Below are 25233 nucleotides of genomic sequence, written 5' to 3'. Positions count from 1 at the left end.
TACCAAAAGTATGTAATCTTCAAAATTTTAAGAAAGAAAAAACAAAATCTCTCTGTTTTTATCTTGCATTTAGAAAAACTTTTATTGGTGAACTTTATTTTGTTCACCAACTGACACGAACAGAAAACACTTTTGCCTGATTCATGTTAGTCAAAGAAAAACACTGCGTCTTTTTACGCAGCGTACTCAAACTCCTGGTTTCAACTGCGTAAAAACGTGTTTGGAGCAACATTGTCTCTGACTTGATATATCAGGCAGAATTTACTCGGGAGCCCAGCTGAAGCAGGCTCCGACAGGAAGCTTTGGCTCAAAATAAAAATGGCCACTGATATACGTGGGTGAATTCATTATAGCTTGCCTCTTGCGCCTCTCATCAGGTTGGATAACACAAACTGGCGGGCTCTGACCCAGCACTGCAGAGCTTCTCTCTATTGCACCCGCCTCTCATCAAGAGCCTTGGGTGGGGAGCGGGGGGAAAAAAAAAAAAAGTAACATGCTGTTTACTTGCAATCCCAGGCCCGTAATTGCCAATTTATTTGATAGGCAGCCGGGTAATGATGGCATTTCACCCCTTGCCGCAGAGACTAAACGGGAGTGATTCATCCAGAGCTCCATGCCCTCCCCGATCCAGCAGACTCCCTCTGCTCAGGACTGCCTGAATGCCTGCCACCCCGACTGAAGGGGTGGGGTGACGGGAGTACGAGGGTGGGGAGTGCGGGGGATTTCTGCCATGTCGGCTTCAAACAAATCCAAAAGGGAACCCTGAGCTGCTAGCAAATACAGCTAAGCCTGCCAATTTAGCTGGGGTCTGGGGTTGAGGCAAACACAGGCGAGCTGATGTGCCATTTGTAGGCCTTAATGAGCTGGCAGGACGGAGAGAGGAGGGGAAGGCGAGAGGAGGGGTCTGCCAGGCACTGACCTCCTCTGGCCCCCGTCTCCCCGCCGCTAGCTAGTGCCAGGTCGGCAAACTCACTTCATCTGCTTCGTTGGAGTGCAGTCAGACCGTGAGGAGGAGGGGAGTCCTGCGAGCAAATGCCATTAGCGGACTGTTGGTCTAACGAACAGTGTGGGTCACAGGCGGCTCCTGTGTCACATCGCTCCCCATTACTAACGAGTGACTTTGATGTTTCCTCTTTGTTTTCTGGCTGCATGGGAGCTCCCCTCTGCTGCAGGATTACATGAATGTAACAAATGCAATGTGAGGCTTTTTTATTTGAGTAGAATAAGTACATTTCCTTTTCTTTATTATTTTTTATTTTTATCTGATGGCAAAAACTTGTAGTTATCCATGGTTGGCACATAAGTTGTGGCACATTTTAAACTAGATTTTTTTAACTGCTCTCTTTCTATACTTGCCATTCTTGCACAGAGAAAAAATTGTGGAGCCCATGACTAGTAGTTTCTGATACCCGAGTTGTGGATCTCTGCAGCTCCTCCAATGCCACAGGTGGTTCTGCTGCTTCTCCACTCAGATTAGGTGTGCAGCCATGTCCTGTCAGGTTTGAGGTTTGATATTGTGTCATACTTATATCTATATTGGGGCCCAGACTCTAACGTGTTAATTTCACTTAATTACTTACACAGATTTTAACATATAGTGCCAATTTAGAGCATCAGTAACTATATTACTTTCAGTTGTTATAAAAATGCTGTTTATATCAAATATTACTTAGAAGAAGTTTGACTACATAATTAAACGCTTTGAAATTGGGTCTTTGTCTCTTGCTCTTTTGGAAACTCCGCCTTCAGGAAGTCATCATAATAGCGCTCTTCTACTAGTCCAGTAACAAAGTTGTCACCAGCATTACACGAAGATGCAGCACATATCAGTTCAACAGATGCGCTGTTCCACCAAGTGTTTGCTAATTACTGCTGGCTAGTCTGAAGGAGCTAAGTGTGGGAGGACTGCTCTGTGAGGCAGAAGCTTGGAAACTCCAGCTCTGAGGAGTAGCTATGCCTTAAAGGCGGCGCTAACGCCACTCAGGCGTTAAGCACGGCTGAACAGTTGCCAAGGTAGACTAAAGGATTTCACAAAGATGCATAAAAGAATCAAGGCAACACTCCAGCATAAAATAGCATCTCAGTGCTAAACCTGTCGTAGCGCCCACAGTCTACATTTTCTCAAAGAAGTTCCATGAATCATTAGTAGCACATGAAACAATTTAAAGCTAAATGGGTATAGTAGCACGTTGCATCAATCTGATGGTTGAATAACCAAATAAGATTAAAAACAATACATATATTTGTTGTTGAGCTATTTAGTCTATTTAGTTGATCATTTAGCAGAAAAAAAAAATTATTAATTATTATTAATAATTATTTTTGGATGCTGCATTGGTCTCGCTGTGTTTCTTGGTCTTCTTGATGATGTTTGTTCACTAATAACTAAAGTCTGAGGTCTTCAAAGAACAGCTGCGTTCACACTGAGATTGAAACTGACACAGGCTGGTTGCGCTAAAAGAAATGCATGCCGCACTTTCCAGATTTTTATTTAAATGTTTTTAAAGTGAAGAGTTAGGTATGATGTCGTTCCACTTCAAATGTTTGTGCTGTTTTCTCACGTGAACTAAAGTGACGCAAATGTGACAAAATGTAAACAAGTCAAGATTGTGAATCCTTTCGCAAACCACCGTAATACACGAAAGAAATGGAGCGGTTCTTCTGCGCAGCGGGAAGATTTGATCCTTTTTCAGATTTCACCATGTTCTCCTATAAGCCATGGGAACAGAGCGCTGCTCGAATGCACCGGCTTGCGCCTCTTGTGATGTGTTAAGTGGGTTTTTACAGCGTGGCTGGAGGGGACTTGTTCGAAAAACCTGTAGGGACCAGAGCAGGAGCCTCATACACCAAGACCGTCTATAGTGACATGCGGGTCTAAAAGTCTTTCTACATCCCAGGCGGCCTTCAGCAGCTCGTCTGAAGGCTCGGCCATTCTCATGTGGGGTGTCTTGACCAGAGGAAGAAGAGGAAACCAGGCAGAAACTCCTCCTTTCTCCTGAGTCTCCAGAGTGGAGTAGATGTCGGATTAGGTAAAAGTGATTTAGGGGGAGGGGGAGATGTAAATGTGTGACATGACAAACCATGGTTTGTAGTTGTAATATAAAAAAGTGTGACAAAGGTAGTGCTAAAAGGTATTGCATTACTGTATATATATATTTCATCTCATTTTACGTATTTATTTGTCAAGGGTCAGTGAACGTATCTCAACATATACAGTATCATGTAAACGTGACCACGTTAGCTAAAGTACGCTAATTGTTTTTGCTAGTCCCTTTGCAAGCCTGTTCCTTTTAAAATGGGATTTGAAGTGAAGTAATTTATTGAATATTAACATGAAGGTAACCAGAGACTGTGAGGAAACCAGGACACAATGAAAACATCAATATTTAACCAGTTAAAAAGTATCTGGATATGAGCTAAAGAGCTAGCATCAACTCGGAGCAAATTAAAGCTAAATGCTGCCTCCTAAAAATCTAGTTATCAGTATTATTAATCACTGTAACCAATCTCTAATATCTGTAGGAGAACAAATTATGTACTGTATTAAACTAAATTAAATCAACATGTTCACAGAGGAAAAACAGTGGTGATAATTCTGGCTGAAGACGTTTTCAGTTACATAGAACCGACAGTAAACGCTTCATCATTCCATATATCAGTCAGTCTCGGATCATTACGAGCTTTCTGCAAAAGCTGTGCTTTACGCTCGACTCGTATTGGAATGCAGCTGCACCGTCGCCACAAAAATCAGCAAGTATCATTTCAATTTCTGTTGTCAACATCAAATTACTTATTTCATTTCATGCCCAGTCAAGCACTGTAAAGCTACACGCAGAATCCGTTTTGCTTCAGTTGTTCGGCCATGTCTTCCTCAAAGACAAGCTCGCCTCCCGACTGGCAGCTTTAATTATGGCCAGATATCTGATCTCTTCGCTGTGTTTTCCACGCAAATCGAGGAGTAGAGACAGAAGGCCAGCTCCCAATGTCCCAGGAGTCCGCTGGCCTTAAATCTCGGAATCTGGTGGAGGGACACACAGCTGCTCTACTCTCCTCATTGTTACCCTTCTGCATATTCATAAGGAATTCATGGATGTATGTTTCCTTTTGTGCTATAAAGTTGAAATCAGTTATTTATATACCCCTAATAAAAAAGGGGAAAACCTGTTTCCCTCATCTGACATTAAATCTTACTGAACTTTTCTGTTTTCCTGTTCATTTAGGACTTAAAAAATGATTTTTACTGATGCTTTAGAATATTTTTCTAATGAACTTCTTAAAATCCATCCATTAAGATCACTGATGTAGTAAATTGGGAAATCCTAGATAACGATATAATCGCATTGTGAAGATGTTGGCTAACGCTGGTGTGAGGGTGTCACTATCCACAGTAAAACTAAAACCTATAGGCTGAAAGGCCATTCAGTAAGGAAGAAGCCATAACTTCAAAAGATAAATGGGGGAAAAAAAGATTACGGTTTGCAAATCCAATTTAATTTGGAGGAAACTAAAACAATAAGAAAAGAACATCCTAAGAGATCAGCCACGAAGTTAAAGCTTGGGTACAAACTGACAATGATCCAAAATACACCAGCAGTGGTTGAGGTCACCGAGGTCAACGTTTTGGAATGGCCATCGCTTAAGGCAGAGGTTCCTAAACTGTGGGGCGCTGTGCCACTGCAGGGGGGGCGCGGGAAGCCGTCTGGATGAAAAAAAAACAAAAAAAAAAACATGAATGCTGTATGCGCCTGGTTTTTACCTTAGAATGGCCAACTCTCTGTTATTCCTATGTCAATTTGATACAGTAGGGGCTTCCACACTTCCCATATCTGTCTCCTCTGTCACTTTTATCTGTTATCAGCAGTTAAAACTGTTTCATCCATTAATATGTGATAACCTGTTTTTCCGAGCCGCCTTTAAACGCAACATGAACGCTACGATGCTCCCGCTGGGTTTACACCTGTGCGGCAGTGCTGTGCATGTGTGTGTTAGAATCATGGCAGCAAACCAGCAAAACGCAAAGAAATTTTCAGTTTTTTCCCCAAACTAACTGACTGAGTTGAGTAAAGCTGCTGGATGCAGGTAAAGTTAGCTAAAAGATGACTAGCTAATATCAATACAGCAACATAAGCTTGTTAACAAGTAGCCTGTAGGCTACCGATGTTGTTGTCTATGTTCAGCTACGTACACTCATTTTGCTCCCAAAAAAGTAGATCACCCACCCCCCCTTCCCCCAATAGGGGCAGGGACAGGGGGGCGCAGAAAATGTTTGGAAATCACTGGGGGGGCGCAGGAGAAAAAGTTTGGGAAACACTGGCTTAAGGAGTTTGTGTTTCAGAGAGAGGAATGGGCCAAAAACACTATTGTGAAAAGCTTGTGGAAGAAAACTAAAGTCATAGTTTAAAAGATAATTCTACCAAACACTTAAAAAGGTTTCAATAGTTGAAAAAACACAATAGAAAAATATCCATCACTCAAGATTTCACTGCATTTTAGTTGATAAACTAATATCTTCGATGGTTTTATTGCACCCTAACCTGGTGGATTTTCCTACAAAATAAAGTGGAAAAAGAGTCAGCTTCTCTAATAAAAACCTACCAAGTGTGGGTAAACTCAATAGAGACAGAAATCTAATATGGTAATCCATGTTTTACTCTGTCTGGATTCAGTGCGCTTTTCGTGAAACAGGAAATGCTGCAGCAGAATCTACTGTTAGATTTGTTGTTGAGGCTCCAGCAGCTGGATTTTGCCATGTTTTCAGCGCTCTGCTTATGCAGCATGTTAGCCAGCATCAAAGAGGTGGGAGAGAGTCTGGGATTCAGGCTGTTTTACATAAGAAATATATACAGGAACACATATACATGGTGCAAACAAGGAAGAAACATCACCAAGAGTCTTCAGCCTTTTTGTATATCTGAAGGAAATGATGATCTGGCTTCACAAGAACCACAACTAAAAAATGTTCTGTACATATACATCGGATCCTGTGGTCATATCGTAACCAGAAATCCCTTTTCCCAGGATAGAAATGTGAACAATATGGTGGCTTTGTTACACAGTTGTACTGTTTTCAGTGAGTGATGAAAAAGACACAACTTACCTTCTTTTCTGTGCTACATGGGCGAACGGCAGCAGACATTACAGTTTTATAAAAGTCTAGCAGAATTTGTAGCGGCTGTCTTCCTATTACTGTTGGTTATGTGTGTTGTGTTATAGAGTGTGGAAAAAAATTGGCAAAAAAAATACACCAATCCTATATTTTAGTGTGAATATGTGTTCCTGTTTTTATAGGAACACGTAGCTTCTAAGCTATTTTAACTTAGATTTCGTTGTAGATAAAGGAAATCTAATGATGTGGCTACGCAGGAATATATTTACGTTGAAAATAAGAAAATCTATAATAATTTCACATATGTACAAGTAAATAACTGTTGAAATGTTGAAAACTAAACATTTTGAGAAAAAAGAGGCAAATTTTCCTTCAGAATGTTCCACTTACACTCTGGAACATATCAAGATGCGCAATAGAGAACTTGTGGCTTTTATTTATTTATTTTACTTAACAGTGTTAAAAAAAAAAAGTTTCTTTTCCTAATTTAAGAGTTTTAATTTAAGAGGGTTTTTTCCCCTCACAGTGTCATAGAACGTTGTAGTTTCAATATTGTAGATGTATGTGGAAAATGAAAAATGTAATTTTTTTTCTTGAAAATTCACAACTTTTGAACATTTCAGAGAATAGGAGATTTTCTTCTTTTAAATATGTGAAATCAGGGCTGGACAACTATGGCTGAAAAACTTATCACAATGTCAGTGTTTCATATCAGTAGATTTCAATAATTACTGACATCAATTGTTTTTTTGTTTTTTTTGTTTATTTAATATTTGAAATACTGCCAAACTGGTAGAATGACCTGTCCTGTTTTATTCAGTTTTCTCTTCACGCTGTAGTTTATTTTTAAGCAGCTTTGAGGCACGGTGGCGAAACCTGAAACTGCTGCTGCGCAAGTTACTCAACAGGTTGTTGCTAGGTAACCAGAGACTGAGTTAGCTGAGGTCACCAGCCTCGCCCACCTTGCTGTGATAGGCTGAGTGGTTGAAGCCTCTCCTCTGCCTACGTCTCACAGAATTATGTGCAGTTCTGGATTGGAGTTCAATATTCAGTTGAATATTGTATATTTTATCAGACGTTTTATCTATTATCACATGTCTATCACCAGGGTTTTCAAATGACAAAGTATTGTTCTTTTTTTTTCTGTAGCCACTTCCTGTCTTTAGCAGTCAACATGCTAACAACTTCAGTTAATAAAGTGAAAAAGTCGTGGTTAAAAAGAGTAAAAAATTTTGGACACTTTCTTTAGGATGAAACAACTAGAGCGTAAAAAATGTATATTTATTTTAATTTGCCTTTCAATGTTTGCCTTTCTCATAGTTTGTGTTAAGGTATTGTTAATAATGTCTTCAAACAACAATTATTAGGCATATTTTTAAATTTCCTGCCAACTTTAGACATCTTTTAAATCAAAAATACGATGGGCCTCTGGATGGCTGCCGTTCCGCCCTCACCACCAGGCTTTCTGTGGGAAACCCTGCATCACGATATGTATCATTGATTTATTGTCCAGCCCTATGTGAAATTAATCTAGAGAAATGAAATCCTCCGTGGCCACATTTTTTTTTTTTTCTTTGATCCACATATACATCCGTCATACATGTTTACATACAAGTGAGGTTGTGATTTTACGGCAGCGTGTCGGCTCAGGTACTCACATCTGTCAGTCTGTCTCTGGAGCTGCTCCTGATGGAAGGCTTGGACTCGCCGCTCGCGCTCTCACTGTCGCTGTCCTTGCCGTTTTTCTGCCCAGGTTTCAGCTACAAAGACAAAAAAACACACACACACAAGGCAATCAAGGGTTAAAACTGTTAATATTGCAGTCTGAATTATCTACATGCACAGCTCTAGCTCAGCAAGACGTCCCACAGAAGTCAGCTCATGAATATGGGAGAACTGGCAGGATCTGCAGCGCTGTCTCTGTAAATCTGTCATGTTTTCTGAGCCTGTTCAGTAGACGTCGCCGCGCTTGCCAACGATTGACGCCATCTGATCTCTCAGTATGCGACTCTTCTCGGCCCACGGAAGAGGGAACGGGGACAAAGACCCCTCCGGAACCTTCAAACGGAGCCACTCTCCTTCCCGAGCAGACACCACATGCTGAGGCAGCAGGAGCCCGGCGAGTGCCATCCTCCACGTACGCTGTTCGAGATGTGGCTAAATGATGAGAAGGGAAGGAAAAAAAAAAAAAAAAGGGAAGGACCGGCCAATCTGGCAGCGTCTGCGGCCTCACACAGTCTGAGGAACGACGGCGAACTCTTGGGAGTGCAGGGTTCAGCAGGAGGACGTGGGGACTGGACTGCAACTGATGTCCATGCTGCTTCTTAAAGACGAGCCAAATTCCTGGTTCTCATGTTGGCTTTAGTACAAAGCACAGAAAATGCTTGCATTTTGAGACGGTAAGTTAAATGTTTTACCACTTATAATGCCTTACAAAACTACAGACTCGGTCGATAAATAAAAATATCTGAAAACATTATTTTCAAATACTATTGAAAACAATATTCTTTCAATAATATTTTACATATAATAAAATATGTACTGAAATTACGACGCCGCTTGGTGACGGTTTCACCAAGTGAAACACTTTATATAGATTCCAGATTTTTATTTGTAAAAAAGTGTTATGAACTATATTATTTTCCTTCCACTTTACAAACAAGCACCACTCAGTGTTGGTTTATTAGATAAATCCCTGGTTTGTGGCTGTAAATGTAAACGGATATAAATATAAAATATTGGGAATCTAGAGTGCAATGCTGCTCACACCGATCAGTAGAACTTCCCTTTCCGTCTTCTGCACAAAATGGCAAAAGCTCTAGTGTGTGTGTGTTTGGGCGGATGTGTGTTTTCACCTCTCCTTCACTAGTCTCCTTCCAGGTATCAGCAATAATTTAACATGATGAAAGGGCACAAGGCAGGGGAATACCAAAGGAACCCTTGAGCTGAGCAGATAATTAAAATGAAAATGTTCCCTTTTCTGTAGCCATTAGTGGTGTGAAAGGAATCCCATTCCTTGGGAGAACTGCATGATGGGTAGAGGACTGGTGGATTCACTGGAGTGTCGAATGTGATAAGAGAATCTCAGCACTGGGAATGCCTGGTGGGCCCGTTTTAATGTGTGTGAAAGTTTGAGAAGGCTTGTGATCGTGCGTCCACATGGTGCAAAAAGCTTGGAAGGCGCGCTTTAAGACAAAAGAGGCCATGCAGGGAGGGATGTCAAGCATTGTTCTGAGCTTCAGAAGCACTAAGTAGCTTCAGTACAAGACATTCAACCAAAAAAAGGTTATCTTTGTACTTGTAAAACTGCTTCACACTTTCCTTTTTTCTGATATTGTGGAGGATCAAGTCTTAACGAACTTTAAGTATATGTATCCTTATGATGTGATTCTGATGTGAATAGTGCATCCATGTTGGGATCAAGGCTGTGATATTCTGATCATTCTACTGTCATGAAGGGGAACATTATTACCTTTGTAGTAACATCACCATCTAAACTGTTTTTCTCTATTTCAGGAACAGCTGACTGACGGAAATTGACATTTTAATCCTCTATCTGAGTGTCCCTAGCTTGTCTCTCGTCCAGGGACACAAAGACAGACATGGATGGGGCGGAGCCTCAAAGCGACGACCCACTGATTGCAGGGCAAACTTCTACGACCAGCATTTATTGCTCCAATAAATTATAGTCTACCTGTAGTTTTAGCAATGGCAGCAGAAGAAGTGAACAAAGTCGTTCAGTCTATGTCGGCCATGCTTCAAAATACTGAATTAACAGTCATCTTGTTCAGCTCAGCATTTCTCTCTTTGCAGAGGGCGATGGCTGTTTACACTGCAGGCATCAAACTACATTACATGCGTCACAGGCAAGCATTAGCAATGACCTCATCAGAGTCCACACCTTCAGGAAACAATCGTTTCTCAATAGCAGAGAGTCCAGAACTTCCGTACGAAGCAAAGCGTAGAACAAAGGGCTGTTTTTTTTTTTTTACCAGGGTAGTGTAGTGCGAACTGAGGCAAATTTTTCTCACAACTTCACAAATATCACTTATGTGGTGATCCAATGTGCCAGAGAGTTATTTTTCTACGACAACGTGCCTTACAACGTCAATGAAAGGACAGGCAGACACAAAATAGTGCGACAGGGGTGTAAATGCCATTTTGTCCAAAGGGACAGGAGAAAATTCTTCGAGGGGAAAACGGGAACAATATCTCATCCAGCCTGGCCTCTGAACTGATCCGTGAAGAAAGCACGAGGGATGCCGCCTGCGCCCCCAGTCTCAGGCTCCTTCATCAAAACACATTGACCTATAATATTTATTAACCAACCGGTGTCCCTGTTGACAACAATGAGTAGTGCGCGCCAGCACACTCATGCATTTATGAATGCGCGCAGACAAAGAAAAGCTGCTACCGACTGTTCCATCAAATATTCTCTGCCAGGAACTGAACTCATATGTGCTAGGCTTATAAAAGATATAATCAAGTAAGTGTGGGGATGGAGGGGTGGAGAGGGAAAGGGAAAGGGAGAGATATAGACATTTGTGTTTTATTAATCAATGTGGAATCAAACTAGGCTCTGCTGCAGAAAAACCACATAATCACACCATCTGTGTCTTGGTTTATCAGTGGGAAAGGAGTCCATGAAATCAGAAATCTCGCATTTATTCAGCTGCATGTAATGTCTGAAGAACATGTCTAATAAAGACATTCCAATAAAGAGCGGCTCATCTTTCGGGGCTATTACATAGCTCAGGACCTGATTACACAGCTATTTGAAAACGTATCCCCCAGCTTGTTCCCTTTAATTTCCCCCTGAGCTCCTTTAAATTACTTCAGAGAATTGTGTGCGTGTGTGTGCCTGTGTTTCCCCCCCCCTCATCCTCATCTGCTCTCTCTCTTTTTTTTTTTAACTTCAGCTGATGGATTCATTTCTTTTTACGGTGTGATTAATGGATGTCTTAAGCAAATGGAGGGAATGGTGCTGGTCAGTACGATCAAACGGGGAAGCTGAAATTTAATGACCTGCTGCCTGGTGATAAATCTAAATGAGAAACCCCCGTGTGGGGCCTTGGGGGGCCGTCTCTGTGACCTGATCCGGGATCATTTGATCACTCCCACTTGAAACAGCATGGACGGCATACTTTTTACGGCCTTTTAAACTTAGTTTCAGTTTTAAACCTTCTGTAATGAACACCAGTGCACTTCACCGAGGTAAATTACGGTGGAGAGACGAGACATGTGTGTGTAGGGACGCAGTGCACAAGAAGTAATGCAAAGGAAATCAAGTAGTAGGTAATTGCATTTAGAGGGAAACTTTATCTATCTGTGTATTCTTAATATTAGATGAAATTAGAAATAATAAAGTTGAAAATAATGGTTTAAATTTATACTAATTAAATACAATAATGTGTTCAATTTACTATTAAGTGCATGGTAAACTTCCACTAACAAAGTTGAATTTGCTTGACTCAACGCTGCTGCTTTGTTGACTTCGGTAGGCTTGGACCCCTAAATATTTTAAGCAGATACACTGAATAGACCAAAAAAGTACAATGGAAAACATTCTGGTAATACTTCCTTGAAGATTCAAGTAGCTGATTTGTAATCATTAGATTTGTCAAGGTTAGACCTACAAATTATGACTCTACTTTTCTCCAGTTTCTCATTATGTGCTGCAGTATAATATAAGAAGAAATAAGGAAAGATATAAAAATACTTTTTGCCTGAGTTCACATTTTTCACAGTGTTCCAAGTTTTAAAACTGTCTGATTTTAACAACCTTCTTACTATCTGCTAAAAGTATTTTATGGCCTAAATGAACATGCCTCAACATATAGACCTTTATCATTTAAAACACCTCACTGATGCTGAAAAGAGCTAATAATGTCATTTATACTCAGTCACAGTATCAACTTTGGTCAGAGCTGAAAACGGACCAATTTGTCAGTGCAATTTTACTTTAAAGATGCAACAGGTTGTGACTACAAGCCCATAATCCCTTGTAGTTTTGTCAGTCCAATATCTAGTTATGATCAGGGGAGCTGTATAGGGGGGGGGGGGAGTGATGACGATTCTAGGGGGCCCTGACCAACAGGGGGGCCCTCCAGAATTAATTAATTTATTTATTTTTGTTCATAGAAATTGAAAAGAAAAAAAAAAACAGGGCCCTGTCAATTACAAAATTAATCATATTGTATTTTCAAAGATTGTTTTTAGCAGTAAAAATGTAATGTTCCCACTCCCAGATCAAAAAACACATCCATATTTGCCCTGAACCCCCCCATATGCGTTAAATGGTTTGTTCCTGCTTAGAGCGCTTCACCGTGACGCTGTTAGCAGCAGCCAGTGGAAGACACGAACGATTGTGGCAGTTACTATGCTGCTAAGATAAGTTATAAAATAAGGTTTTCAAAAAAAGAGAGGGAGAGAGAAAAAGATAAGAGTGTTAATTTATAACCCAGTTTTTCTCCAAGAGAGGTGGGTAGACTGTGAGATTATCAACCATTTAGCATAATTAGCTACAAACTACTGTTTGCCTCCTTTTCACTAGCATTTAATGAATTAAGGAAAAAAATTACCAACATATTTATATATTTAACTTGTCCTTATACCTTTTACCACTTAACAGGTGAGTCAGTCAGCAGCAGCTCTAACCCACGCCCCTCCTGACCCGCCCTCTCCTGAGTGAAATTAAAGCTGCAGTATGCAACTTTTATTAAAAAAAAACTTTTTCACATATTTTTTAAAACTGTCATTATGTTGTGACAGTATGGCATGAGAAATAATCTGTGAAAATTCTATTTCCTTTGCCTTCTCCCAGTGCTAGAAACAACCAGTCAGTGGCAGGAGAGTTTTAGTGCTGTCAAGCCACAATGTGGCTGGTCATCCTCCCTCCCCCTCGCTCTGTGCTATGCTGTAGCTAGCATAGCCTGTTGTGAATGCTCAGTCTAGTTAGCATAGCTACAATGACAGCAGATCAACAGTTTCTTGTAATGATAAGTTGTTTCTCTAACATTAGCACATTTTAGCAGTGAGTGAATGAGGCTAATTGACAGCGCTAAGAGCATCCTACTGTTTCTGATTGGCTGTTTTGGTCAGAACGTTGCAGTACTTTAACCAGTAATAGTAATTCAGGAAGGAGATGGAGGAGATTGATTGTTTACACAGATCACCTGTCTCATAAACTGTCACATCATGACAGCTTTAACAAATATTGAGAAACCTTTTTTTTTATTAAAGTTATGTACTGCAGCTTGAATAAAAAGAAACTACATAGCATTTTTTGAGAAGTTTGAATTGCTTTATGTGTAGATGCACGTTGCTTTTCACTGTTGCTCATGGAGAGACATTAAAGTAAGCTAAAACTAATAGAAAAAAATTAAGCAACCTACTTGCATACTGGCTGTGGACTGTTGGGTGTTAAATTCATGAGCAGTAAATATTGTGCTAATTATCAGTATAGAACCAAAGAAGGCAAGGCAGATGCAAGACTTTAAAATTGTGATGCTTTTATGTGTCAAATAGACTCAAAAAATTATAACAGCGGCTGTGCAGGGGGCCCCAAGATTCCTGGCGGCGCCCCTGGTTATCATACTTAGATCTGGTTAGCAACACTTAAATAAAATGAATAAATCAATAAAACAACCCATGTGTAACTGCAGAAAAACAATTAGAGCACAATCACAATGTTCAGTTGTTATAAAGAAGTTGTATATGAAATATGACTTAAAAGAATTCATAATTTAATGCCTTGAAATTGGGCCTCTGTCTCTTTAAAAGCTCCTGCTCTTTCTAAAGCTCCGCCTTCAGGAAGTCACTCCTTTATTAACCTTGGAGCAATATTTTTATGAACGTTGCACTGCATGAGCTCAGCAGATCCCCAGTTCCACCAGGTGTTTGCTAATGGCTGCTGGCTAGTCTGAAGGAGCTGAGTGAGAGAGCCACAGAGGAGGGCTGCTCTGTGAGGGCGGAAGCTCTGAAGCATGGAAACTGCAGCTCTCTGAGGGGAGCTGCGCCTTGAAGGGAGCGGTAGGTACATCCACGCGTTTTGAACAGCTAAATGGTTGCCATGAGAGACTAAAGGGTTTCCCAAACATGCATGAAAGAATCAATTCAGGTATGTTTTTGATGAAGGAATAATATTATAACAAGCTGCAAAGTCCAAAAAAGTCAATTTTACACAATACTACACTTTTAAGTCATTTAAGTTAAGATAAGTTTTAAGTTTTCAGATATTAAAGCCCACAAAGGATCCCCAAAAGCAATTTTTTTCAGGATTTCTGAGTTACAACAAGTATTACACAGAAAAAAATCACATTTAAGGTACTAAAACACTACATCAAATCCACTATACTGCTATATAATGGTGTTCCTGCGACATATCAGAGGACAGACAGTTTCTCTCCTACGGGCTGCTGTAGATTCACCCATGCACTCTTATATTCACTCAGCCTATACAAACAAAAGCTGACAGCTCCTTGCCCACCTACGGGCATTTCCTATCAGAATAAAATGTGCTACTATATGTACACAATACAAAGCAATACTACTATGGCTACATGTAAAATCCTATCAGTACTTGATCCAAGCATGCAAGCATTACAAACATGTATTTTTTATGACCTCACATGTCGAAAAAAACACACATTCATAGTAGGGCTGGAAAATAAATCAATATATATCACGATACACACATGATCAATATCAATACATAATACATCTGATAGAATATTTAATAGAATATTCACTGAATTCTGATACATAACCGCACAGCATTCTGGGAGATGTAGACAGAGCAAAGGCTTTAGCTGCTCAACCTCTCATGGCCAGCTAAGCAAGGTGGGTGGCATCAACTAACTCACTCACTCACTGGTTACCTAGCGACAACTTGTTGAGTAACTTGAGCAGCAGGAGTTCAGGTTTTGCCACCGTGCCTCATCGCTGCTTAAAAATAAACAATGGCGCAGAGTGAAACTGTGGATAAAACAGGAAATGTTACACCATCAGCTTAGCAGTATGTCAGGTATTTAAAAAAACAAAAAATTCAATAATTATCAATATCAATTACTATCGCTAAACTGATGTGAAACGTTTAAATGTCGTGCTACGTTTTTCAGCCGTACTGTTGCTACGCGAGCAAAACAAAAGTGAAAAAAGGCAATAACGTTCGTCCCAAATGATCACAGTTGTACGTTCTGAGACAAAAGGCAAAATGAAATATCTAATTTAGCAGCGTTACCTTGAGAGGTGCTGTAAAACAGCTATTACAACATATTCCTGAGCATGTGGAGTCAATTATTTTCTCACTTACTGAAAAGTGCTCACCATTGCCATAGTGGAATTTTACAAGTGTATTGACCTATTCTCAAGGGCTGCACTACAGCCCCAATGCAATCAAGCACAAAAGTAGGCCTGCTAACATTTTGAACCACAAAGGCCTTTTTAAATGGAGTCGTACACAACCAATCTACAGCGGATACCCCGCCCTACCCCTCCTTCGCCTTCATCCCACAGAGGAAAAAAAAATAAGGGGGGAGAGAACTGGCCTCAGTTTTCTACTCGCCTCAGTGGGATTCTGCTGCCATCAGCTCCTGGTTTCCCTTAGTTACGCGCAACAGCAGCTGCGGAGCTCGGCGGTAATAAAACCTGGAACAATTTAACGGCTTTTATTGTTCTTCTGCGGCTTTCACAACAGCTAACCTGTCCTCGCAGGATCTGGCAGGAAGAATCCCCACTAGGGCAGCAATGAAAGAGGATCTCATTTACCTAAAAGCGCTTATAAATTTTTAATTTGCTCTAACAAGTAAATTAACAAGTCCCTCATTTGGGAAGTTTTATGGCTGCTTGCCACTAAGGGAGAACCATGAAAGTTTTATAGATAATCCACTGCTGAAGCTCTGTTGCTGCTAATAAATTGTGTGTTTCCAGCAGAACTGTCAGATCCCCTCAGTTTCTACTGCACCACACCATGAATATTTCCCCTCACGCCGTCTTCAGAGGTCCTGCACACCAGCGAAGTAGAGCTTAATGAGTGAACGGTTAAAAACAAACTTAGAGAATTTCCTTTGACTTTCTGCAGATGTTCCCCCTCGGCCCGAGGACAGAGCAATGCGAAACATTAGGACCGCATTAGGCTTTGCTAATTATGTCCCTGCAGCCTCCACATCACATCAGCCTCACAGTGAGCCCCATCCACCAACGCCACCTTAGGCTGGTTGACAACAGCAGTTGGAAACTGCTGGGCCTGTTTATCTCACAGCCGGCCTTATCTGACAAGACTAATGTGAAAATGGGGGCCGCGGGACAGTCAGGGCCTGCACGGGGGTTGACATTGGGCCCTATGTCATCTTTCTGACAGTGGCTGCGTGGGTGAGCCTAACAGCATGGCCCAATGGTGACCCTGCACTTTGCCTCCCTCCGCACACCCCCAAGGCCCAGCTGCTTTAACTTCCACAGACAGGCGCCCCGCCTGACGCTCTTGTCACCCATAACCCTTTCTGCCACCCTCGCTCACAGCCTGTCAGTGAGCATCAGTGCTTGGCTCGCACAGCTACAAATTTGCTTGCTGTTCCCTTAGTGCGGCAAAGAGGTCACAGAGCTCCGATTGTGATTATAACCTCAATTTAGCTTGTTTCGTCTCTGTACTTGAACCATGGATGTCACGTGGGCTGCTATCAGAGTCAAAATGTCAATTTAAAAGACTTAGGACCTGCTCTTAGGATGGGGTATTGGTACTAGTCCTAGGAGTGGGCGATATGGACATTTTATTGATTCTTTCTTTGATAAGATTGATTAAAAGAAAAACTATTAATTACTCATTGTTTAGGCAACTGTATCGCTGTGACTGCATGACACATCATTCATAGTTCTTGAAAAACATTTCCATTTCATAATGTCAGATTTTTTTTATTTTTGTTTACATTTTTTGCATAATAAATTGTGAAATGTATCATGATGACAGATCAAAATTCTTATAATGAAAAAAAATTCACTTTTTTTTTTCATTGCCAAAATCACATTTATCGTGATTTTGGCAATCACGATAAATGTGATTGCCAAATTCACGGGTGTCCGCTCCCAGAGCAGAACGCAAACATTCTGGCATTCTGGGTAAAAACAACCAAAACAAACACACAAGTCTAGTGCTGGTGGGAAAAATGGCTCAAGGTCCTTTTGCAAAAGACAAAAGAGAAATCCTACAACCATTAGAATTGGATACCACTCCCTTTTTGGTTGACGTTTTGTGAAAAAGGAATGTGCGCTCAGTGGCTTCAAATAAAGATTTTCTCACTGTGTGTGAGTGAAAGCAAAGCCTTTAGCAGATAACAGGAAGGCTGAACAGGGTCTTATAGTTAAATAATGTGCACATATGCTGTTCTTAGACGTTCCCATAAAAGCTAATGCATTTCTCCATATGCTGTCAACTCCACAAAAAGTTGCACAAAATTCAAATAACCTTTTGGCATCCTGCAGTTTAGTTTTTAGAGTTTTTAACTCTACACACGTGAGAAAGCAAACCTATATTTTGTTTAATACTGCAGCATCCGTATGCGATGTGCTGCGTCGAGCTAGCCTTTGCTAAAACATTTTACGAGTGACGACTTGCTAACATGCATCCACTCCAACCTTTCTCAAGCCAATGAAGAGGCTTTCTCGAGGGCTGTGCTGGAATTTGGAGCCAAATATATGGACCCACAGTTGCAGGGCGAGAGCATCCTGAGAAGCAGGAGGCGTTGGGGAAACGGAGGCTCATAAGGGTGGGAAGTGGGAGGGGGAAGAAAGGGAGAGGGGGGTAAACGCGGTTGAGAGCACTGTCTTTATCTCATCAGTCATACTAAGGACTCCATTTCCTCCAACCCCAGGCTGGAGGCTACTAAAGCTTGCGGCTGCATTTATACATCGCCATAAATCTCTGATCTATGACGACATTACAGACAAATCAATATGCTTTTAACATCCATCCTGCGCCCCGCGTCGCAATCACCCTCCTCACAAATGGTCATATAATGTAGTAGTGGAGTGGATTGAGTTATGGGGACAATTCCCTGATTTAATAATGAACTGAGCAGGTGGAGAGTAAAAAAAATGTGCGGTGGTAGGACGGGGGGAGAATATAAGAGCAGTGGGGGACTTCTACTCTCTCAGATCATATCCGAACAACTTGTTATAGTGGCCCAGCGTGGCAGTAAAATAACCTTGCAGCCCACTTTACATGCCTCTAATTCCCCGGGTGACGTTTCCCCAACGTTCCCAGTGCGGGCCAGGAAAAAATTAGACCAACCGGATATTGTTACATGACGTCTTCCCAGAAGGGCGCCGAAAACTGAGAGTGATCACACTTACGGCTGCCCCGGCTGAGCGCTCGTCAACGCATAACCACGTAGAGAAAATCTGCATCCTATTAATTATATGAATCCCCCGCTCTTCCCATACATGCTTCGGTGTAGTTCCTACCATATTGGCTTTTAAACTCCGAGCCAACTAAAGAGGCCCGACGGCGTGCCAAAATCACAGCTCCCAACGCCGACCGGACTGCCTCGATAAAGAGCGGTATGGAAAAAAGGCATCAGAGAGAAAAAAAGCTCCTCTCCTATCGGCTTGCAGAGGCTATCATTTCTCTTTTTTATTGCCATTTATTTTCCTCCAGGAATTCACTGCCAGTATATTGGCAGGCCTTCCAGGAGATGGAGGCAATGAAATTTAGCGCGGACACTTAACACTGGGTCAAGCTGTGTGTGAGGCTCATGTGGTAATATGATAGACAAGTGCTTCCAGTTTAGGGAAAGAGGGCTCTATTTGTGTTACAGGAATAGCGGTAATGTGCTCTCCCTGACACTCTTTGCAGAGCAAAAACATAAACTGGGGAGTGTTCATTGGAAAGGGAAGATGGGTACTCCTGCAAAATGGCGAATCCCGTACCGTGGTTGCTGATGTGGCAGGGAGGAAAAAAAAAAGAAAAAAAGATCGGAGATTGGTCAACGGAGACATTCAAACCACTTTTTCTCTCTGTCACAGCAGCGTGAGCTCTCGGGAAAATAGAAATTGATGGAAATGTGGCACAGATAAGTCTGCAGGGGGAATATTAGAAAGGCCGTATTTTGTGTTTCTCTGAGACCTGACTGCAGGGATATACTTCAGACTCCGTCGCAGCTGTTTGTTCGGCTGTCATGACGACACGGACAAAAAACTGGAGATTGAAGCAGATGAAAGCAATCGATGTTCAGCATTTCTGCAATCAAAACCACATCATCTCCGGCAAGCAAAATTTCCTTTTAAAAAATATGCTGCTCTTAATTTTATTTTTATTATTACTTCACAGAAGTTGAATGTATATAGTGCAAAGCGAATGCAGTGGATGCCCAGTATCCACTCGCAAAGAGCTAACCTCTGCAAACATTTGAAATCCCCACAAAAATGCTTCTATTTGAATAGTTCAAACACTAAATATACTTTAAAGGGGCAGTATTGTGTGTTTCCCAGTCACATCATATCATTTTATAGCACCATCAAGTAGCCATTGTACCTTCAGTTGTTATAAAAATGCTAAATATGTCAAATATGACTTAAAAGAAATTTGACTTTGTAATTTAACATCTTGAAATTGGGCCTCTGTCTCCTGTTCTTTCTGAAACTCCGCCTTCAGGAAGTCATCACTCCTATAAACTCTTTAACAACGTTTTTACTAGCACCGCACCAGTAGTTTCTTATAAGAAGTAGCGTAGCTCAGCAGATGTGCAGTTCCACCAGGTGTTTGCTAATTTCTGCTGGCTAGTCTACAGGAGCTGAGTGCGGGAGTCACTGAGGGAGGGTTGCTCTGTGAAGCGCGGACGTTCGGACGCTTGGAAACTGCAGCTCCGAGGAGGATTTTTGTCCTCAAAGGCAGCAACAGGTCCAGGCATTTTTCACAGCTGAATGCATGTAAGAATCAAGGCAACACTCCAGGTATGTTTTTGATGACGGAATAACATTATAACATGATGTAAAGCTCAAAAAAGTCAATATTACATAATACTTCTCCTTTAATATGCACAATAGAAACCATCTTAGCACTACTGGAGAAGCTAGCATTGACAGTTTTCCTTAAACCACTCCGGTTAGTAGACAGCAAGTAAGTTAAATCACCTCAATGACTAATGCCGATATCACACACTTATAAGGGATGTTGGACCTGACCAGAATACGGCAGAGTAAAGCACACAGTGTCTATGAGAGGAAAGAGTAGAAATGAATACAGGGAACATTATGGATCCATGTCTACAAATACAATTTGCCGCTTTTGGAAAAAAAGAAAAAAAAGTTAAAATTTAAAGGGATCTTTCATCATTTCTCAAGTTTTCCCTCGTTGTACAACAATGTCATTCGAGTTATCACAGATAAATTTCAAAAACATATCAGTAAAACTAAAGTAATTAGCTTATACGAGGTAATACAAAAATATATTTGAATCTAAAAGTGCTAATGAAGTACATCTACAATACTATAATGATTTAACATCAGAATGTGGATTTTAAGCGCACAATAGCTCTAACCTACTCAGAACAGCAAGAAAGTTCCTGAGCAATGCTAATAGAAAATCACATTACAGCATCATAGACTGAATTAGTACCATTGAACTATTAAAACATGTGCTAATAGAAAAATAAGTGCAATTACATTAAAAAATACAATATACACAACAGTAATAATAGAAAACCTTACAATACCACGTTATTTTTACTGAATTTGATCAGTTACAAGGGATTTTAGCCACTTTTCAGTGAATGTATTGAGCTAAATGCTAACAGAGCATGTGTAACCACTCATCCATGCTCACCGGGCTTCAGCCACTCACAACGGAAGCTTTCTGTCATTTAATAAAAACGAATTTACTATTTTGAATTATATATTACGCAGAGCTGTTCTAGCATTGTTTTTCTTACCAATTTCAAGATTCTTCATCGAATTTCACAAGATCTTCCGGGCTATTAGCGGGAGCAACCATCAGCTCTGAGCTCTCATGTCTGATGCAATCTGAGCAAAGGGGCGGGGCAATCAACCTAATTGGCTGATGTGAATTCCGACTGCGTCAGCTATTGGTTGTTTAAGCCATCACTAAAAAACGATCACTAAAGGCGTATTGCACAGATTTTAAAGATTTTTAGCACTTTTTACATATATTTATGAACATACTTATGAACTTATTTTTAACTTTATTACTTTTTAAATCTTATTGTAGAATAAGACATGTAATCTATTTATTTATACTTTTTAATCTCATTGTAGAATAAGATATTAAATCAATATTCATTCTTGCTTGTGTTTTTAACACTGGGTTACACTCTCCTTCAACTTATTGGCCAAGACAGACTAATACAAATAGCTTCATTCAATGTAGCTCCATATAGTAACACAGATGTCAGTTGCCTGAAAAACACACAATTGTTAATATAGAGATACAGTAATATCAAAGTAACCCTATAGCAACTTTAAACCATCTAAAATGTTTTGACCTTTGACTACTTTTCAAAAAACTCAGGCTGACATGACATCTTCCTGCTACAGGTAAGCAAACTATTACTAAACCATACAGAACCGTACTTCAGAGAAGTCAAGCCAAACCTTTAAAAGATCTGCTGCACACGTCTTAGTGCCAGATACCACAGCATACCTTCAGGGGTCAACTGGAGTCCATGCAGTAACAGGGAATGTAAAACTCTATTAGGCAGGTGGTCATAATGTTACATCTAATCAGTGGAGATTGTTCCAGGATTTAAAAATAAACTGAAACTAAAAAAAAAAAAAACCCAGTGTCGGGGATAAGGCAGGTGTTTCCATTTACCGTTGCCAAACCATTGGTGTTGTATGTTGGGATAAGGCAACTAGCACCTAACTTTAACAGCATTCAGCTCCATCTGTGCTGCAACTTGGGGATTAGAAGTGGCAGTAAAATCTGACGGTGAGATATAGAGTTTCTATTTGGCAGACCCAATGTGTCTGCCTAAAGCCAGCACTGTTATCACCCGAGTCGGCTTCTACTGCTGCTGTAAAGGTCCTCATTTACCCGCCTTCCTAAAATGCATGTGTATCGTTATCAAGTCATAAAACAAGACAGTGCAGCGGCCCCGCTATATTAATAGCAGCGGTTTGTTCAGCTTGCAAAGAGTCTGCCAAACATCTGCTCTGAAGGCTTCAACAGATTGATAATGGGGGTAAAAAAAAAAAAAAAAAAAAAAAAAAACAGCCAAGGGCAACCAGAATAAAGCCAAACAACATAACCGGAGATGCAGACATTAGGATTTTAGAGACCAGAAATTCCCCTGGTGCAATATAACAGCACGGCCGATGAAAACGCATAGCAACAGCACAATACCATCCATTAACATTAGTGGAACAGCTTTTCATTTATTATCTAATATTACAGACGTCTCGCTGGCTGTGGCCATTAAAAAAACACCACTGCCTGGACTTGAGTTTGTTCCTACGGCACAATGAGATAAGTTCTTTAAAGCAATTAAAATTTGCCAACCTATGTTTCCTTTCCAGCTGCCAAACAAAGCAGAAAAACTGGCCAGACTTTATAAACGCAGTGGATTGGATAGTGAGACCTGCCCGAGGCTTTATACGCATCAATGTCTCCTTATCAGTATGTTTGTTTTTGTTTTTTACTGATAAAAAAAAAAGTCAGGAATAATTGAACATCTGCTTGTGATAATTCTGCTTAACGTGCAGCCCGCGTTATTCTGGAACAAGAATGCAATCCATAAAGTTAACTTTCCACAAAATTCTTTAACAACCGTTTATTGTAAAGCCGTGAAGGATGCATTTCCAAAGTCCTTTTGTCATTTGGATCACCTTAGATTTAGGCTGCATTCACACCAGGAAGGAGTACTTAGTTCGCTTTAATCTGGTTCGTTGGGGAAGGTGTGAACGCGTAATCAAACTCTGTTGAGGACCAAAAAAGTGAACTCTGGTCCGCCTAAAAACCTTAGTCTCAGTTCGGTTAAAGTGAGCGCTGGTGCAGTTCAAATGAATATGTGAATACAAGCAGACTGCTGCAACAGCAGGAAGCGAACTATAGCACAAGGCATTCTGGGTAAATACAACCAAATCAAACAGGCGAGTGGTAGTGGGAGAAATGGTTCGTGGTCTTTTGCCAAAGACGAAAGAGAGATCTCATAACTGCTAAGTTTTTGTGCCCCTCCATTTTTGTTGAAGAAGGCAGTTGTACTACTCAGTGTCTTCTTCAGAGGTTTTCATGCAGTTTCCTTCAGTGGTTCTTGGTGTAGTGCCACCACAGGCGAGGCAGGGACAGGTTTGGTTCATTTGCCACAGTGCAGCGTGTCAAATGGACTGAAAATGTAAGAGTTGCACTTTTGATAGTCCCAATCACTTGAGACTATCAAGTGTGAAAACGCCCTTAGACAAGCATGATGTAATGCAATCAATGTATGGCTAGTCAAACCTGGATTAGATTGCTCAACATTATCTTTATGGGCGACTGTGGCTCTGCGGGTAGAGTAGTCGTCTTGCGATTGGAAGGTTGTAGGTTCGATTCCAGCTTCCTCCTGCCACGTGTCGATGTGCCCCTGGGCAAGGCACTTAACCCTAAATTGCTTACCGAGCTGCGTATCGGTGTATAAATGTGTGAGCGTTTGTGAGTGCGAATGGGTGAATGTGACTCTAGTGTAAAGCGCTTTGAGTGGTCAAAAATGATCGGATAAAGCGCTATATAAGTTCAGTCCATTTACCATTTACCATTTAAAATTCCTTTCCTTATTTGGGAAAACAATGGGAATTATCGGCTCCCCTGGCCCTAAAAGCCAATATATTGTCTTGTTCTGGTAAAGTCAATATGGCTTGTATTGCCTTGTCTCTCCCCTGACGTCTGATTACTCTTCTATTCATCACAATCATGCTTTTATTGTTCTCCATCAGCTTCTAAACCTTGACGCTTCACCTGCTGATGCACATCAGCATTGTTTTGACATTTTCTGCTCATTACAAAGAATTCACAATTCTATGCAAGAAAATTAAGAGAACACAGACTCTAAACAGACTGTCAAGTCGAAACAACTGTTTTTCTTTGATTTCGTTACAATTCTAAATGTACAACAAGAGTCTCTCTCTTATATAGCGTACTGACGGAAAAACCAGAGTAAAACCTTCTTTTTTTTTTTTTTGATGTTATGATTTTGTCCCCCAGCACAGTGATAATAACTAATCACCACACAAGACCTTGCAGCATCACGCAATGACTTTAGTAGTTGAAGAAATAGCTTTCCCTCATGTGTGGAAGGCAAATTACAATGCACAGGGGACCCGTTACATTTCAACCAAGTTCCACATGACTTGACTTAAAGAGAGACTATTTAGGTTGTTTAAGGTGCTTATTTATGTTGAGAATTACAGCAAGAGGGAAATGCTGTCAGATTCCTCCCCGCCATTACTCGACTTTTCTGTCGAGTAATGTTTTCAGCAGCTATCAGTGATCTTGCGATGGCAAATGAATTGCACCATGACCCTCTTTTGCAAGCCATGCCCTCGCTCTGTTTGTGTTTTGGTCTGGGCTTCCTCTAGCGCGTAATGGACTTCCTTCTTCTCATAAATCATACTTGTACACTCCTTTTGATTTATTTTTCTACCCCCCACCTCCTCCCACCTCAGCTTCTTTCTTCCTCTCCACGCTTTGGTGAATGTACCACATCTTTGTTGCGCAAAAAAAAAACAAAAAAACACAAAGGCGGTCAGACAATGCCGGCCGTCTCTCAGCTTGCATTTGGAGAGGCACTTTCGCGGGGGCTAAGGGCCACAAATGTCAACCACAGGAAAGCTATTATAAGAGTAAAATTACTTCCCGACTGTTATCAATCCACTCCCTGGACCCGGAGAATGGTTAAAAGCCACCATGAAATAAGGCGCAGTTAGAGTTTTCTCATGGGTCCCAACCGGGGTTGCTAACCTTGCTATTAAAGGCCCGACAAGCTTTGTCAATGCAATCTGCTGAATGCCTTGAGTGACGCGCAATCGATATTCTCCACTCTCCCGGGTCATCACCAGTGACAGAGGCCTAAGTAATAATACAGCTCTAGCTGCCTCTCTAACTTAAATCCTTCCACCATCACTCTCTCTCCCTCTCTCTCTCTCTA

At 40.9% G+C, this 25233-nt stretch overlaps 1 protein-coding gene across 12 annotated transcripts in view; it reads right to left on the bottom strand.

The window, feature by feature from the left end:
• Positions 1–25233, bottom strand: part of auts2a (activator of transcription and developmental regulator AUTS2 a) — a 358488-nt gene that overhangs the window by 208808 nt on the left and 124447 nt on the right. For all 12 annotated transcript variants that reach the window (XM_008428219.2, XM_008428205.2, XM_008428211.2 and 9 more), the window contains one exon: positions 7765–7866. In XM_008428219.2, the coding sequence (XP_008426441.1) occupies positions 7765–7866 (102 nt within the window). The remainder of the gene's footprint in view (positions 1–7764; positions 7867–25233) is intronic.

This window comes from Poecilia reticulata, linkage group LG14 (assembly GCF_000633615.1).
Source record: "Poecilia reticulata strain Guanapo linkage group LG14, Guppy_female_1.0+MT, whole genome shotgun sequence".
In the NCBI taxonomy this organism is placed as follows: Eukaryota; Metazoa; Chordata; class Actinopteri; order Cyprinodontiformes; family Poeciliidae; genus Poecilia; species Poecilia reticulata.
This window is presented reverse-complemented; position numbering and strand designations above follow the sequence as displayed.